The sequence below is a fragment of the Protomyctophum parallelum genome (assembly GCF_964188405.1).
Source record: "Protomyctophum parallelum genome assembly, chromosome: 9".
Lineage (NCBI taxonomy): Eukaryota > Metazoa > Chordata > Actinopteri > Myctophiformes > Myctophidae > Protomyctophum > Protomyctophum parallelum.
Window position 1 is genome coordinate 22,018,504 of NC_139706.1, and position 18,548 is coordinate 22,037,051.

Consider the following 18,548-nt stretch of genomic DNA (forward strand, 5'->3'; position numbering starts at 1 on the left):
TTGAGACTCTTAACATGGGGCTCGATGGCAGATTTTGGCACGTCAAAAAATCACTTTCACCTAGAAACTCCATTCACACTTTTCATTATTCAGCTTACTGTGGAGACACATGCTGGAACGTTTTACTTTGAAATGTGTTGTAGTTTCTGAGTTATTTAACTTAAACGCCCAATGCATTCTCAATGACAATAGCATAAACTTTGGCATGCTACTAGTCCTACATACTTACACCTAGAAACACCATTCAAACCTATTTAGGTTCATCTTACGGTGGACATGTTTGCCTGAAAAGGCAAACATGGGGGTCAATGGCAGATTCTATATGAGATATATATATATATATATATATATATATATATATATATAGAATATGAGATACTATAGTACTTTGAAATGTTTTGTAGTTACTGAGTTATTTAACTTAAACGCCCAATGTATTCTCAATGGCAATAGCATAAAATAGCTCATAAAAGTTTTTATGAGCCAATGAAAATTGCTGGTTTGTGAACATTCTTCTTCTGCCTCTAATAGGCTACATACCTGCAGCTATATATGCTTATGTCACTTTACAGTATAGTAGAGGGTCATGCCAAATAGCACTGGAAGTAGTCTTACTACAATTGGCCAAAGGGGGGCGCTATAGCAATGTTTTGAAAATGAATCCTTTGAACAGTCATAACTCATGCTTTGTTTGTCATGGCACTTGTTTCCACATGTTCCTTGACTCATGGGGAACACATTTGATAAGTAAGCTCCGCACCTTTTGAGCAGTATAAATGCTTATACCTGCGTCTACACCTGCGTAAACGTCCTACACACAATCTATGAACATTACCTGAAATCAGCAGTAGCTAACAGCGGTAATCCATAACGTCATGCCCAAAATGAGGACACACATGCATACTTGTTACCAAAACACTGAATATTTTGCTGTTTACAATGTGATCACTGATTGTCTCCATGTAGCTCAGTCAGTAGAGCTCTTGGCCTTAGACCACAAGGTTGTGTGTTCATATCCGGGTACCGACAATGCAGCCCATGATTCTTATTTGTGCATATTGTTCTTATTGCGTATTGTCTTCTTTCTTAAGCCCGCCTTATCGCTGCTTGCAGCTATATTTTCTGCTTTCTTGTTGGTACAGCTGAGGCTAGGTATAGTTCCTTCTCAAATACATCTTAAATAAATCATGATGTTAGGATGCTGGGTAAACTATGTCAGCATATTCAAAGTGGAATAAATGTTGACTCACTGGTCGACTTTCTCCGGTTTCTAAGGGAAATGTGAATTATGGCAGGGTAGGCAACCTTAGGCACGGGTGCAAACATTGGCACAGTGAAGGGTGATCACTGGCACATTGTATGAGAGAGGATGTTTCTCTCTCAAATGCATGCAAATCGTGCACATAATTCTATATTCATTAAACCTGAACTCTGACTGGGGATTATTTCTAATTAAGGGACCAAGAGGTCCCGAAGGGACTTTGGTCCCTTATTGTTTTTGTCTTTTTTTTTTCTTCTTCTCCTTCTCCTCCTTCTTCCAACAAAAATGGCAGTTCTGGCTGAACCATGCAGTCGGTTTTTGGGAATCTGGTAGAGGGCCGTGCCAAATGGTGACTATGTGAAGCCCATGACCATTGACCAAAGGGTGGCGCTATAGCACTCAATTGAAAATGCAAACTTTGAACGCGCAAAGCTCATGAAACGTCTGACCATTGGCGATGAAACTTTGCTACACATATGTGTGTTGAAGAGAAGTTTGTATGTGAAAACATGAACAGAGAACACACTGTAGTAATGGATAGTGACATGCCCAAAATAAGGACACGCATCATTGTCATCAAAAACACTGAATGATTTTACTGTTAACGATGACACAACTGATTGTGTCCAGATGGCTGAGTAGGTAGAGCTCTTGCCTTTGGACCGAATTTAAACCGACCCGGTCACAATAACTTTTCTCAAGTTCAGTCTTCCATTTCTATGGCTTATTCTGTGGCTTATTGTGCATATTGTTCTTATTGCCTTCTTTCTCGGTCCTGCCTTATCGCTGCTTGCAGTTATATTTGTTCTTATTTTTATGTAGTGTCGTAACTCGTAATTCAACATAATGTTGACATGGCACACCATCAAGAAAATAATAACATGGCACTTCATGTCAAAAAGTTTACCGACCCCTGCTACCCTCCGAGCACACTATAGAAAATTACTTGTCTTATCAATTCTAATTTAAAAGCCTATTTTAGCACCAACAATGTGGATGAGAAGTATTCCTCCATTTCACTGTCAATGTGTCAGCACATTCATGATTATTTTAGCCATTTCAATTTGTTTCGGAATGAAAGCTGAAAGCTGAATCACTCAAGACTACAATGTACAGTACTGTATTTAGGCGTTACTGGTGCAGTTATCTAGACTAAACTGATTTACATTATCTGTGTCACTTATTTAGGTCTTGTGCCACTTCATTAAAAAACAAATTCGACTTTAGTTTCACAATACATGCTGGCAGAATGACATCACAGCGCTGACAGTGAAAGCAAAACATGAGAACACACGACTACACAGACGACATTCTAATTCCCATTTCCCAATCAAGAAATGTATTTTGAACTGTGACGATTTAACTTGACATAATCACACAGACGCCTTTTTTTTAATCCCCGAGCTAGATTTGTTAATTTGTTTTTCACTTTAAATTAATGTCAAGAGTTCAAGAGTATAAAAAACAGACATGCAAACAGGTCCTTTTGAAATGTGTCATGGCACCATTTATTTATTTATTTATTAAAGTGTATGCATAGCCTTCCATGTTGATCATTGTACAGTATATGTTTTGACCTCTGTGACATTATTAGAAGATCAGTCAGTTCAGCGTTCCACGGCAGTAGCAGAAGGGGGGGGGGGGGGGGGGACGATGGCCGCTCCGTCACGACGTGAGAGGGGGACAGCAGGCAACACACCCATGAGCAGTGGTGGAAAGTAACTAAGTACATTTACTTAAGTACTGTACTTAGCATTTGTACTTTACTTGAATATTTCCAATGTCCAGTACTTTTACTCTACTACATTTATTTGACTTTAGTTACTAGCTACTTTGTAGATTTTTGATTACTATAACAAAATATACACTAAGCACTTCAGCCGTTATACATTTCGGCCATTTGAAAATAGCCGATCTAAAAGCTCACAATGCGTCGCGATGCGACCTGCTATTTTCAAAATATAATTAAACATTTGAAAACTTTAAATGGGACATTCTGCATAATGTAGGAGTAGTTCTATATTGCAGTATTGATACTGTTACTCAAATAAAACAATTTAGTACTTTTTCCACCACTGCCCATGAACACATGGGGGGGAGGGGGGGAGGGAGCAACACATACGGTGTGTGGACGAAGGGACAAGTAAAGCATTAAAACCACTAAGGGCTTATGGTGAGAATGACACCCATAAAGCCTGATTTACACTCGGTAGAACGACGGCGTCACTTACTAACGACTACAGCTGATATTCATGCACGGCCTCTGGTCTCAAAGACTTGCGTTTGTCAGAACGACGTCTCGCCACATCTAAATCCAATGGAGTTGATGGAACGGACAAACGGCCGCTAACAAACCTACGGCGAATCGCTTTGAAAACCAATCCCGATACCATCTCAATAAGAAGGACCTTAAGTCTTTGCATTGGCTGTTGTCATCGCACAAAGGGGTGGTGCACGGGGGGAACCAGACGCACAAGCTCACAACGCACTGGGAGCTTGCATGTCGCCTTAAAATGGCATGCCCAAAATATGGACACCAGCTTGAAAGTTGTTAAATCGCCTAATTGTTTCCACCCAGTTTAAGCCCCTGAATTTAGAGATCTAATTTCAACCAGAGACCTCCGATACAACCGGCTACGCCAGACTAGAAAAACACAAGGAGCAGCTGCTGTTAAAGGAGCAGTTCCACTTTAACATGTACTGTCACACGTTGCACTAGAGCTGGTTAACAGATTAAAAAAATAATCAAAAACGATGTTTAACTTGAAGATCAGTCGGCAAGCGACGCCCGCCGCGTGACGGCCCGGAGGATACATTGAAGCTTCAGTGAGTTGAGAAGGAAACCAGATACACACATCGGAGCAAGGAAAGAAGAGCACAGGAGAGGACGAAGAGAGCTGAAGAGGAAGCGAGACGAGACGGGCGGCAAAAATTCCCCCGATTGCTTTTGCCGGCTTGTAGATCTGCTATTTTTGCCGCGCACCGCCGCACGACGGAACATAAATTAGGCGTGAGGAGGATGGGGAGACGGCAGGAGAAAGCAGGTGAACGCCAGCGGCTAACGGAAATGCAACAGGACCAGATCAGAGCCTTCGGACTCTTCATTCTAGTTAACACACCATCCCAGAATTTATGTGAAATTCTAGACTTTTTCTTCCTCTTCTTAAAAAAAACAAAACACGTTTCTAAAGAGTTGTAACACTTCAGGTTCTATCTGTCCACCAGTGCAACTCTGGTCTCTCCCTCTCTCAGTCCGAATAATATTCCTGCTAATTTGATCAGGGTAAGCTAGGCTAACGTGCTAGTATGCTAAGTGTGCAGTCACACTCACACACGCGCACGCACACACACACACACACGCACACACTACCCCTGTGTGTTTTTTTTGTTTTTTGTTTTTTTTTACATTTTTAAGCAGGATATGCAGCCCGATAGGTCACAAGACCGATGGCCAAAAGCATGCAAGCAATGTGGGAAACACTTTTAAAAAAAACAAAAAGAAAACAAAAAGAAAAGAAAGAAAATAAATACATCTTGGGATAAAAAAAAATCTTAATACATTATCTTAAAAATTTTCCTTTTCTTCTTGTTTTGTGTTTCATATATATATATTCTAAACACACATCTTTGTACATTTTGGTATAAGTTCTCTTTCTTGCAGGGAGAAAGGGGACTTGGGGTGGGGGAGCTAGAGATGGAAGAGGGGGGGGGGGGGGTTTGGGGCGGGGGGCAATCCCACTTCCCTGATTGCCTTGTGCTGATGGAGGGGGAGGGGCGTCCAGAGGACACCTCCACCCTCCAAAACCGTCTCTTTTTCATTTCTTTTCTTTTTTGTTTTGCTCATGCTCAGTTTCTCTCGTTTCTCTGTGGCGGTAACGACCGTGTGGGCGACGGTTGTGATGGAGGGAGGGGCTCAGCAGTGAGAGGACAAGCTTATCGAGAACGTCCAGGAAGTCCAGGACAACAGGAAGTACAAAAACAGACTGCTCGTCGTTTAACACTTCCTCTTTGGGACCAGAGCCGGAGGAGGAGACTTGGGCGTCGGAGTTCCCACTATCTCTTATCTGGGGGAAAATAATGAAAAAGGCTCAGGTCACTCTTGAAAAGCAGTATAAATATTCCTTAACCACTTCAAAAGGGAACGGCTTACTCCACCAGAACAGCAGTCTTTTCAGTTCAGGACGGATTCCCAATCCAGTTTTGATTTTGTCGACTAAAACTATGACAAGAAAAATGTTCTACCTTTTTTCACGGAGGACCCCCCCCCCCCCCCCCCCCCTCACACTCGTTATCTATCATCTTCGATACGCTGTGTGAAATCTATCACAGGAGGTACTGAGGTCGATGTTTTGCCATTCCTTGACATAGTATGCGTTTATGGTCTACAACTGCTAAAGTAAGATGTTTCTGTCCATCTCAAGTGGTGTTGAGCGTAAACGCCTAGGTCCATGCCAACTTCAGAGCTCGCTTAACCCATTTTGGGCGGGAACCCTTTTGGTGTTAGCATTATGTTATGCTTTAGCTATTGAAAAATAGCAGATCTGCTATTTTTTTTAAATCGTGAAAATATTTATTTCAGAAAACTGGAGGATTTAGAGGAATTCTTTTACATTTCGAGGTCAGGCCTAAATGGGTTAAGGCTTATTAATAGTCCAGTTTTCGGTGAAGAGGTGACCACCGAAACGGTGGTTAGCATAAACAGAGACATGTGTTGTGTGAGCGGTGACCACCACGGTGTGACATCATAGTTTTCGGTGGTCACCTCTTCACCGAAAACCGGACTATGAATAGGCCTTTACCGTTGGCCGCTGCTCTGTGTCAACCACACAGCTGCAGCCCTTTGCTGCTCCTCTTTTTGGCAAAGTGACGCCATCGTACAACAACGTTTGAGGCATAGCCATTTAAGAGCTATATACTTTTTCATACAACAAATAGCAAAAATGCATTGTGAGCTTGTAGATCAGCAATTTATTCTTTAATAACATATTTGACATACCTTTATTTCCATCTGCATCTGATGGTGACCTCTCTGGCCTTTGGCTTATTATGTTATTATACTTGGATTCAACCTCCTGCAAGAGAAGAAAATGCCCCATTGTTAGAGCTTTTTGTCAAGTTTCGCGTCAGTTCAGTTTCAGATTGCTTGTTTGAGTTTAGTTTTTAAAAGTCACCAACATTTAGTTTTAGTTTAGTTTTTATTAGTTGCAGAATTGGTTTTAGCTGTTTACGGTGGCCTTAGTGTGTGTGTGTGTGTGTGTGCGCGCGTGTGTGCATTAGTGTTTTTAATGTGTTACCTTCAGATAGCTGAGGTCGGACTGCAGGTTTCTGAGATGACACAGCACCTGTCTGCTGAACGAGGAGAGGCTACCGCCCGCCGACACAGACGAGAACCTCAGATTGATGCCGGAGTCCGCCACGCAGCCCCGCGACGCGCTGCTCAGCTGCTTCCCCGTGCTCGCCATCGCCATGATGTCGTCGTCCGTGGTGCTCTCCCCCGGACCCCCGTAGCCCTCCAGCACCAGGTACCCCGCTGGTGGTGGAATCAGAAACACACAATTTACAATTTAGCAGACGCTCTTAATCCAGAGCGATTCACAGTAAGCAAGAACATCAAGGGGTAATAAATAGTCATCAAGAATCATAAGTAAACTAATAACCTAACATCTGTCTAACAGTAGAATATACTGTATGTACAATGAGACTATGCGTATACACTATAGAATGCTATGTCTACATAAAATGCTATCTACATTTTCAGACTACGGCGGAAGATTGGGATTGAGTCTGCAGTTCTGATTGCAATGGGTCCATTCCACAGTTTTGGAGCAAGAAGGGAGAAGAGTTTGGGACATGTGGAGCGTGTGTATTCGTGAATGTTCTGCCAGCGTCCCTGTGTTGTCTGATCTGACACGTGTGACATGAGTGTGGAGGATAAGTAGTACCGGGTTTATAGTTATAGTTTTTGAACAGTACATTTTTATTTGGTTTTTAGTCATAGTCTTTTGAGTAAAATTTCATTTTGTTTTAGTCATGTTTAAATCACCTGAAATACATTAGTGTTAGTCTAGTTTGAGTTGACTAAATGTCTTAAGATTTCAGTCGACTCAACTACAGTTGATTTTGTTGACAAAAATGTGTTTTAGCCTTGATGCAATGCCTGATTTTAACCTTAACTAATGTTGTACATTTTGACAAAATATTGATCAAAACATCAGTAAAGTGGTCCCTAAAATTGGGATCAGCACCGGACGCAAACATCTGGAACTGGTCATGCCCAAATGCTATATTCTTACCTCATTATAATAACATTTTCATTAGTAACCTTCAAGATCAAACGTTATCTGTACCACAGTCACCCACACACTGCAGAGGGTGAGTGCAGACGTACCATAGTCCTCAGGGGAATCGAAGAAGCCCGTGTCCCCTGAGCCCAGGTCCTGAGCCGGGTCTTCGCCCTGCGTGCGGCTCTTCTCCGAGCCGTTGTGGACCGGCACCCGGGCTCGGCTGTCCACGGGGGTCCGCAGAGAGGTGGTCCTGAGGAGGCGGGCCCCGGAGGAGCGCTGGGCGCGCTCGCTGGCCTCCTGGGACATCAGCTGGGTCACCAACACCTGCTTCAATGACGCCACTGCGGGTATAAAGGCAGGGTAGAAAGATGAATTCATCACTTTGACATGGCATTGTGCACTGTAGCGTAATACACTCTGGGACTGCCAAAGACGTGTATAACAGGTCCAAACACGTCCAAACTGGTTCCAAACCCGCAGGTTGGGAATCACTGACTGCTCTAGTCTAGAGTCACTGAGCTAGATGTGAAACAGTGTGGACACAATCTCCAACTCACATGTCTTCAGTGCCTCGTCTGCCCGCGAGGGGAACAGGTCGAAGGAGTCGCCCTCGCCAGCGTCTTCGGTCGCTCGGTACGGGAGCTCCGGGTCCTCGAAGCCTTCCTCGTCCTCTTCCTCCATCTTCACGCCCTCAAAAGGGTTGTTGCCCGGCAGGGAGCTCTGTGCCACGCCACTGGGGGCGGCGGGGCTGCTCTCCTTATCTGCGGGGGTGAGGGTTATGACGAGATCAACATTATTAACCCATTTATCCCTGGGGTCTCCATTTTGGACATTAACATTTATACAGTACGTGTTTTATAAAAGCCTCTATGGCCCATGCAACTCCAAACACACCCTTGTGCTGAAGCATAAACCTGGCCTTAACCCATTCTGACCTGAGATCAGATTCTATAAACGTCTTCTACATCCTGACAGTTTTCTGATAAAGCTATGTTTCTATGTCAGTCGTTCTTCGATTTTTCAAAAATAGCAGACCTACAAGCTCGTATCGCGCCACTCGGTGGCGCGATATGAGCTTGTAGATCTGCTATTTTTAAATAGCTAAAGCACGACATGATGCTAACACCAAAATGGGTTCCCGTTCAGAATGGGTTAAGCTGGGTGCATATGAGAGGATTTTTTGTATCGATTTAAAACACACAACGGCGGCGCATTAATGGATAAACGTGGCTCCAGTTTACCAGTAGAACGGGTGCTACCGGTGGACGTGCGGTCGGCCTCTTTAGTGAGTCTGGAAACGCCCGTCGTGATGATCTCCACTCCGTCTCTGTCCCCACTGGAGGACGGAAAACAGAAACGGTTCAGTTCGGCACAAAGCTCTGTTAAATGTGAAAATCTATTTTTGACTCGACAGCTGGTTGAGCAGGATAACGCAGCATACAGTACGTACTCTGTCTGAGGTAAGGGTATGACGCTGTGAGGCTTGACTTTCATGGCGTCGGCTCTCTGGGTTATTAGGCGTTGCCACCTGGCGGAGCGAGGGAGAGAAGACGGGAATAATTAGACCAGTGGATCTCACAGTGTGGTCCGCAGACCCCCAGGGGTCCTTGCGGGGGTTCCAGGGGCTCAATAACTAAATGATTGATACTTAAGAACCAAATGGTCCCTGTTAAGGGTCTGTAACGCAGAGAATTAACAAATGGAACCACATTACTTCCATGGGTACATGGAAAACCCAGGGAACATCATCACTACACTAGAGCACAGCTTGAGGAGGCAGACTCACGTTCTCTGATCGGAGACGGTGGGCGCCATGAGTTCGTAGATCTGGGCGCCGTTCTCCGACATGGACAGGACGAAGAAAGACTTGTTGTCTGGCGGGACAGAGACATGAGCTAGGATTAGTACAGGGCATTTACATGATTTGAGTACAATGTGGTGTAAGTGATATATTCTCGTTAACAAAAACAAAAAAGATATATATATTTTGGTTAAGGTTAAAGCTCTATATTCTAATAGTATTCATTGCTATGTAGGCTATTTGTTCAGTAACAGGGGTCTCCCCATTTATCCAGCTCTTTAGTAAAAATAATATACATTTTGAGGTCATGCCAATTTTAGCCAACCAGGAGCGAGAACTCAAAAGATTATTATCAGCTTCAATTTCATAGAGAATTTTGTTTGATCATATAATTTTTTCTTCAGTTTCATCCCTTCCGATTTCACTTGTTTAAACATTATGTATGCATCTCCTGATAGGATAAAATTGGTATGCCAACCCGAAAATGTATATTACTAGAATAGAATTCTCACAGCTACGTCCACAAAATGTGCGCTTCCGCCACAGAGGATTGTGGTCGTGGAATTCTCTCAATTGTATGTATAGATAATTATGTTTACTTAACAGCCGGAGAGATGGGGAGGACACCCGGTACTGATTACTATATATCGGAATATAGAGCCTATTTAAAGGGCGATAGAAATCATTTTCAACATTGAACTACCGGTATGTCATTAATATAGAGATCTTGTGTGGAAATAATGAAAAGTCCCCTCCTAGCTAGTCTGGGGTCCGAATATGTTCGTAGATGGCAGAAAAATAATTTTGTTTTACTTCAACCCATTCTGAACGGGAACCCCTTTTGGTGTTTTAAGCATTACGTTATGCTTTAGCTATTGAAAAATAGCAGATCTACTGCCATTTTTGAAAAATCGTGAAAATGTGGCGCAAATCTTTGAATATATATTCTTTCAGAGCGAATGTTTTTTAAAGGGCCGCTGACACGCCCCTCGGGAGATAAGAACGGCTATCAAACAATGCTATCATGATTCTGACGTCCGAGTGTGACAAGCTTTCCCCATCGACTTCTATGCGGGCTCGCCAGGCTTGGTGGCCGTAGTAGCATAGCAACTTATGCTACTATTTTGGTGTCACATTTAGAGTCATATTGGCTATAAATGTAATTGAAAAAATCTCGAAAATCTTTGTTACAATGACATTGAGTTGACGTGTAAGGTTTAGGGTAAACTGTTGCATAATCGCAATTTCGCGTGACGAGTTCCATGCTCTCCGTCTCCCCCAGCTGACATGGCCTCAAACACGGCTAAGTGCTGAACAGGGCTCCGCTGCACGGAGCCCTGGAGATTCACAGGTTACCACTGCCTGTCTAGCGCCACTGCGCCGGGCTAACCTGAGCCCTCTCTCTCCCTCTCTCCCTTGACCCAGTTGTCCATATAGGTTGTGATCCTATGGGGTCATAGATATTATTTCTGGTGGACAACCTTTGAGGTCATGGGCCATGGCAAATGCAGGTTTCCTAAAAAAAGGGTGGTTTGCCCCCTGGGTACCATGCATCATTTTCATTTGACCAACAACAACAAACTGGTTCTAAATGTTCTCCTTTGACATACAACATTGATTCTAAAGGTTCTAATATGAGAAATAAGGTAAAATAAACATGAAATAAACATGGGGCGAGATATCCGTGCTTTGGGGCGAGATATCCACGCTGTGGGGCGAGAACAACACTTTGGGGGCGAGCTATTCATGGCTTTGGGGCAAGCCGTCTTCACTTTTCGAAATTCCAGGGCGACCGTTCTTCACTTTTCGTGGGGGTGAGTTGGAAAAGGGGCGAGCGTACCTGTTCTGGTTTTCAGTGCGCAACACTGCAACAGGCTTATTCTCCATTTTACACCAGTTCCGACATTTATATTCAGAGCTGTAGCATTAATTCCCTTGAGTTAATATAATATTTGATATACATAAAATGATCACCCATACAAGTTGATCATTATAGCCTAAATAACGCTATGTCAATGATTAATGAGATGAAAGTTTCATCATGGTGGTGACGAAGACATCACATGCCTTCTGAATGTGGCTATTGGAGAGCTCCAAGTTGCGCACGGATACTTGTTATTTTTTCCAGTGGTTCCTAAATACTAGTTTCTTTGAATATATCTAATCTTCACAAGTTGTCGCGCTGTGATGCGTTTTATTATTATTAGAGAGAGAGAGAGAGAGACAGGCGGTGCGTAAGGCAGTCCATATGGCTGATGCAAGACGCAGTGTGTGAGAGAGAGAGACCGCCCCCCCATATCGGGGGGGGGGGGGTGTGTGTGTGAGAGAGAGAGAGAGAGAGAGAGAGAGAGAGAGAGAGAGAGAGAGAGAGAGAGAGAGAGAGAGAGAGAGAGAGAGAGAGAGAGAGAGAGAGAGAGAGAGAGAGAGAGAGAGAGAGAGAGAGAGAGAGAGAGAGAGAGAGAGAGAGTGTGTGTGTGTGTGTGTGTGTGTGTGTGTGTGTGTGTGTGTGTGTGTGTGTGTGTGTGTGTGTGTGTGTGTGTGAGAGTCGAGAGAGAGAGAGAGAGAGAGAGAGAGAGAGAGAGGGCTCAGGTTAGCCCGGCGCAGAAAACTGTCAGGATTTAGAAGACATTTATAGAATCGTTCCCAGGTCAAAATGGGTTAACTAATAACTATTTATCAGGTTGAGACTATGGATGTGTGTACTGTTATCACTGACCTGTGGCGACGGAGCGCACCAGCACCGTGTTGAGCTTGATGATGGGGCTGAAGAGGTGCTTGGTGTCGGCGCTGCCCGCCAGGTTCTTGCTGTGGCACTTGAGGATCAGACGCTCGTCCTGCTTCTGGAGGAGCACCAGGATGTCTTCCAGGAGGAGCGTGTACAACTCTGTACGGTGGACAAAAAGGACTCGCATTAGTTTCCCTTAGGTAAAAGTATCAATGCCCGAATACCGCAATGTAGAGATTACGCTGTTGCGAGTGAAAGTACGGAATTCAAAATGTATTTGAGTACAAAGGTATTGGCATCAAGATGTACCAAAAGTATATACTCATTATGAAGAACGTCCCATTTAAAAAATTCAAATGTATAATAATCTTTTGAAATGTATATGGGGCTGAAGTGATTAATGTATGTTTTGTAAAGAATTATCAAAATCTACAAAGTTAACTAAAGTAAGTTTTCAAATAAATGTAGTGGAGTAAAAGTACAATATTTGGGCCTGAAATAGTAGTGGAGTAGAAGTATAAGTATTGGAAATACTCAAGTAAAGTACAAATACCTCAAAATTGTACTTAAGTACAGTACTTAGTGACTTTACACCAGTGCAACTCTGTGCGCAGACAGAGGGAGTAGTACATGTTTACGATAACACGCTGCTATAGATTAGGAATAGGTCGTTTGGGAGAAACACTTGTAAAGAGTGGTTAACGTACCGATATTCTTGTCTCTGTTGACCTTCCACGACAGCGGTCCCTCGTGTACCATCGTCCTCTTAGTGAGGTCCAGGTTCTGGAAATAATAATGAACAATAAGATTCTTTATCAATAAAAATGAATGGATTAACCAATGGAGCCGTTGTTCCAAGTAGCATTACTTTCTTCGATAGTGAATGCTCAAAATAGAGTGTGGTGACAGGTGTCCCCCCACCTGACCACAAAATGGCATTTCGCAGAGAAATACAAAGAAGTAGGGCTGACCTCGATTAGTCGAATAGTCGACTAATCGATCGGAACGGGTCTCAGTCGACTGACCACCTCTTAGTCGATGTTCATAAAAATAATAATAATAATAATAATTTTCTTTTTTTCCCCCCCAAAGAATTGTATATAAAAATACAATATTTACAAAAATATTGTATTATTCCACTAGGTCTGTGGGGGACATAAACACATTTGAACATTCTGACTGTTCAAATCTCCAATATGCATGTGGAGTGTGTCTGCCTGTGTGGCAATGTGCCACTGCCTGTGACTTGAATCGCACAGTGCGCTCCAGACTCTCCAGAATCTCAATCTCACCTGCTGTGCTCAATCTGGCTAATGACAAGCCTCTCAGTTGTTAAAAAAAAAGATTTGAACAGTCAGAATGTTCAAATGTGTTTATGTCCCCCACAGACCTAGTGGAATAATACAATATCTTTGTATATTTTTGTAAATATTGTATTTTTATATACAATTTTTTGGGGCAATTTTTTTGTCGACTAACAGCAAATTTATTCATCTATCAGTCGACTATACAAATCCTTAGTCGGGGACAGCCCTACAAAGAAGACATACTAACTAGGGGCACATTTAACCCATTTTGGGAGGGAACCCCTTTTAATAAAAATAATAATAATAAAACTTTATTTGTATAGCACCTTTCATGACATGAAATGCAGCTCAAAGTGCTTTACAGAGCAACGGAGAAAAATAAATAAAAGCAAGGCAAAGACATTAAAAAACAAGCAGTAATGCAATACAGTGAGGACATGAATAACAAAAAATAAAAGATCAATTAAAAGCAATGTTGTAGAAGTGGGTCTTCTAATTTCGAGGTGAAAACTGGCAATGTTTCCGAAAAGAAAAAAAAAAGTCACCTTGAGCTCCAGGATGAGGGGGTTGTCAGTCTGCTTTAGAGTGGAGAGGTCCAACCTTCTCTGGTAGTCCTCCAACCTCTGGAGAGAGAGAGACAGAGAGAGAGAGAGACAGACAGACAGACAGAGAGAGAGAGAGAGACAGAGACAGAGAGAGAGAGAAGAGGTGGGGGAGAGGAGAGGGATTCAGAGATTAATAAGGCTTTGTTCAGACTGTAACAAATCCAATTTGTTTCTCAAAATATGATTTCTAGGACTGGCTGTCCACGCCGTTATATGCGAGTGGTCAGATTTGTGCATTTAGACATCACTGACCCTTTCTGAATTGGTTACGACACAAGCGGGAGTAATGCTTAACCGTTAAAACCCTGTATGGTTGAGCGGAGTCCATCAGGGCTAAATGCTAGTGGATTTTCTGTTATTGTGAACATGGCAGACCCAGAAGCTCACAACAACGTAGTGACATGCTGTGAGCTTGTCCGTCGGCTATTTTCTGCCAAAGCCTTCCTTCCCCACAGTACGGATGCTGGGGTTGAAGTTAATTCATACTCTGCCGTCACAATGCGTTGCAACGCTATTTTCGATGAGTGACTCTGTCGTACTATAAAGGGGAAGAACCCTGTTATAGTACGACGGAGTCACTCATCCACCATTTTGAATGTAAAATGTAAGACTTTTTAAGACCATTTTAAGACCTCTTCAGAAATCAGATTTGTAATGCATTTCAAAGCATCGAGGAATATGGCACAAGAATGTGGCACAGGTCTGACTCAAAAGTTACAGTCAGTTTCAATGTGGCTTTGTTGCTGTTATAACATCAATGATGACTCAAAATAAGACGTGCCAGTTTGAACATGGCTATATCCCTGGGGAATTCCTGTGAAAAATATAAAGTAAGGCATGGTGAAAATGCATGGTGCAACAAGTAAGACAGCAGAGAGGGAGATCTAGTGGTTCTCATCCTTTTGTGGTTCAAGTGCATACAAAAAGACTAGCACACCTGCTTGAAGGACATAAGCTTTACAGTAAGAGCTTTGCCCTGTAGAAGGCATTGTGAAACATGATGCATCAAGAGTGGGAGATGTATACGAGCAAGTGAATATAAAGAGACTATAACACACCTGCTTGTCCTCCGACTCTTTGACTGCCTGGTTGACGTGATTGAGGATCTTTCTGCAGCAGTCACCAGCTTGCTTCACCTTGTCCTTCTCCACAGCATTGTCTGAAAAGACATTAGTACGTCACATGATGAATGAAGCCTCATGGCTTGTGCATGGGGGGTGCTCATCTGGCAGACTTCCTCCATTTATTAACGCACCGTCCTGCTCACAAATGATGATACAGCAGAAGGGAGCATTATGGTCTCATAATAACTGTTAATACTTTATTATCAGTGCCTTCTCACGCGTGAACCCAACACCGTGGCCAACATTAACACCCCGAACGCCCGGGGGTATTTAGGACCTATAATCAGAGCGCCCAGTGATTTATAGCAGCGGAGCACATTTAGCGATGCACCAGGTGCTATCCCGGATGTAGCTGAAGTAGCTAGATGTAGCCAAAACAACCCCCGAGGCGATCGACAACAACGGGAGGTATGATTCATTCTAACGCGACTAGCGACGGGACCGCGATGGCCCGTCTAAAACATAATCTTTGATTAGATTTGGACGGAATGATTTAGATGAAGTTATTCACGTTTTAAGATTTTTTGATCTGATCCGCTAAAATGTGGAGGAATATTTTGAATGACGTCCCAACCCGGAAATTACATCAAATGTTGCCCAACAGACGCTCCCAGCGATGCGATCGGTTTTGATATCTCCGTCCTTTTATTAATCTCCGTCCTGAGCACTGGGCGTTACGATTCGATAGGACGGAGAACTCTGTTTATGCCGCTCAGGGTGTTAAAATGATGTACCGTTGTCCACAGAAATAATGATACAGTAGATCAGCAGAAGGGAGCATTAAGATCCCATAATAGCTGGTTATACTTTAGCATTCTCATGGTGTGAACCCAGAACTGCGAAAAAGGTTAAATGATGGGAATAAATAAAGGAGAAGACATTTCCCAAAGCGTGCATTAACGCCCCCGGACCATTACAATGATAATCTGTCCATTTGTCACAATGGTTGGCATGTCGCCCACACACAACGCAGCTCAAATTAGACTTAATTTGGTTCTCCCCCGCCGTCTCTCTTCTGTTGTTAGGTCAGAGTTAGATTCCTGTATCTGTTTGACTCAAATCCAATTATCTCAAACCACATCATCATACTATAATTCAGTCAATGTCTGTCTGAATCACTCCCACTTTTCACACAGGCATTGACCATAATAATATGGAGGTCTTAACGAAGCCCCTTTTCCAATTTAACAAATTATGAATTATAATTAATTTATTAGTGAATTAAAAATGAGAGGGGACTCTCACTAGACTGGCAGAACTGCAGAACTGCCCATCAGTTCTGCTGCTATGAGTATACTGTATCAGTATATACAGTATCAGTGGCTGTCTGTGTGATGAGCTGTTCAGCTAGGAGCAGCACACCATCACCATTCATGTCAATACAGTGGGAGTGGGTTAAGTGAGTTATAGGAGAATGAGGCTAACCTGGCCTATTAAATAAATACTGTGATACATAAAATGAATAGAGAGTGGGGTTGGAGCTTGATCTATCGGTTGGACAGATCCTCTGCCTGGAGGGCGTAGAAAGAAAAATCTATTTCGATTTCCGCAGCAGCCCACAGTTCACAGTTGAGGAAAGGGACCGCGGAGATATGCAAGTGTATGTACTTGACATTGCTGTCCAGTAACAGAGGGTATTTGCACCTGTGTACTTGGCAATGCTGTCCAGTAACAGAGGGTATTTGTACCTGTGTACTTGGCAATGCTGTCCAGTAGCAGAGGGTATTTGGTGAGTCTCTGCATCTCAACAGGAATCATATCCTTCAGCTGCAGCCTGCGACACTGTCGTTTACTCTCCGCCTCCTGCGGAAGACACAAATACAGTCAATAGGTAGGTAATAATAATAATGAATTGCATTTTATAGCGCTTTTCCAAGTGCTCAAAGAGCTTTACAATGGTTCATTCATTCATACATACAGGTAATTAACAATTAAAACTTGACCTTCCTTTCCACAGACATCCTTACCTCTCCCCGAGTGGAATAGTAAGAGAGTGGCGACACGCTTTGGGCTATAGTTCCAAACATTGGAACTATCCCATTGCGATAGAATGAGCACTTCCGCATTCACATTGTTACAAGGGGAGTCAACGCTAGTGTCGCCACTCTCTTACTATTCCACTCGGACCTCTCCCTACCTCTCCTAATGAGCTCATACCATATAAATTTTTACATGTTGTCCTTTTGACGGAATTCTACAAGTTATTCAGTAAAGCTATGTTGACTTATTTTGAAATATGACCTTAAAACATTCTCAACACATTTCTGCCTGCCCCCAGGGAGTCGACAACTCTGCTTTATACGATTGCTATCATGCTACATGTCTATAGTACGTATATATTTTTCTTCTTTTTCTTTCTTCTTTAAGTGACCAGTGGAGCTGAATTAATTCGTACCTGCATAAAGGAGGTGAAGCGCGCGTCTTTCTTCTGCCGCGTCTTAATGATCTCCAGAGCGAAGGGCTGGTTTGAGCAGAACGTTCCCACAGCCTGCTTGATCTTCTCCTCCTGTCCACCGCCGAACTAGAAGCACACGAGACAGAGGCAACATGAGAGAGAGGCGGGGATTGCTGCAGTCAGTCGATATGTGCGTCCGGTTCTTGTAACCAACCATTAATTGGGGATATAGTGTGTGTGTGTGGGGGGGGGGGGGTAGCTCACAGAAGTGGGCAGGGCTTAAGTGCTCCAAATGCAGAGAGAGCTTAAGCTTAAATGTAGAGTAAAATCAATGCCTGCAGCCCCAGGGGGTTGTTTACCCTACTTATAAGCCACACATATAGAGACATGGTTGTCAGGCCCATACGGGGCTGCCCTGATGGATACAGAGACGTCAGCACCATCTAGGCTACTTGTGTGAGTGGTCCCATTTACAGTGGAGAGTGGCTGTTGAGGTTCCTTAGCTCAATTCCACTTAGATATGTATGCCTATCACGTCATGCGTTGTTACGGGGAAGGCAACTCGGATGTTTTCTTTTCCAAACAATGCTTTTATTCTTCGACGTGTTTGAGCTTTTAGCCACTAGATGCTTTGTCCTACGACGAAGAGCGAAAATAGCCAATGAAAAGGTTTGCAATTGAAAAATGAATGGCTAGAATAATGGTTAGTTATACAGCCCTACTTGTGATGTACAGACAGTCAGAATAATGGTTAGTTATACAGCCCTACTTGTGATGTACAGACAGTCAGAATAATGGTTAGTTATACAGCCCTACTTGTGATGTACAGACAGTCAGAATAATGGTTAGTTATGCAGCCCTACTTGTGTTGTACAGACAGTCAGAATAATGGTTAGTTATGCAGCCCTACTTGTGTTGTACAGACAGTCAGAATAATGGTTAGTTATGCAGCCCTACTTGTGATGTACAGACAGTCAGAATAATGGTTAGTTATGCAGCCCTACTTGTGATGTACAGACAGTCAGAATAATGGTTAGTTATGCAGC

General features: G+C 43.1%; 1 protein-coding gene across 8 annotated transcripts in view; it reads right to left on the reverse strand.

The window, feature by feature from the left end:
• Nucleotides 1-2,528: 2,528 nt before the first annotated feature.
• arhgef12a (Rho guanine nucleotide exchange factor (GEF) 12a) overlaps nucleotides 2,529-18,548 on the reverse strand; it is a 62,859-nt gene continuing 46,839 nt past the window's right edge. For 7 of the 8 annotated variants that reach the window (XM_083773757.1, XM_083773755.1, XM_083773760.1 and 4 more), the window contains 14 exons: nucleotides 17,503-17,628; nucleotides 16,796-16,910; nucleotides 15,042-15,142; nucleotides 13,924-14,001; nucleotides 12,779-12,854; nucleotides 12,063-12,230; nucleotides 9,332-9,419; nucleotides 8,996-9,073; nucleotides 8,787-8,881; nucleotides 8,103-8,306; nucleotides 7,650-7,886; nucleotides 6,556-6,791; nucleotides 6,258-6,333; nucleotides 2,529-5,325 (listed from right to left, as the gene is read on the reverse strand). In XM_083773757.1, coding sequence (XP_083629883.1) covers nucleotides 5,315-5,325; nucleotides 6,258-6,333; nucleotides 6,556-6,791; nucleotides 7,650-7,886; nucleotides 8,103-8,306; nucleotides 8,787-8,881; nucleotides 8,996-9,073; nucleotides 9,332-9,419; nucleotides 12,063-12,230; nucleotides 12,779-12,854; nucleotides 13,924-14,001; nucleotides 15,042-15,142; nucleotides 16,796-16,910; nucleotides 17,503-17,628 — 1,689 coding nt within the window. In that variant the 3' untranslated portion in view covers nucleotides 2,529-5,314. The remainder of the gene's footprint in view (nucleotides 5,326-6,257; nucleotides 6,334-6,555; nucleotides 6,792-7,649; nucleotides 7,887-8,102; nucleotides 8,307-8,786; nucleotides 8,882-8,995; nucleotides 9,074-9,331; nucleotides 9,420-12,062; nucleotides 12,231-12,778; nucleotides 12,855-13,923; nucleotides 14,002-15,041; nucleotides 15,143-16,795; nucleotides 16,911-17,502; nucleotides 17,629-18,548) is intronic. The other variant, XM_083773759.1, reaches the window with a different exon arrangement.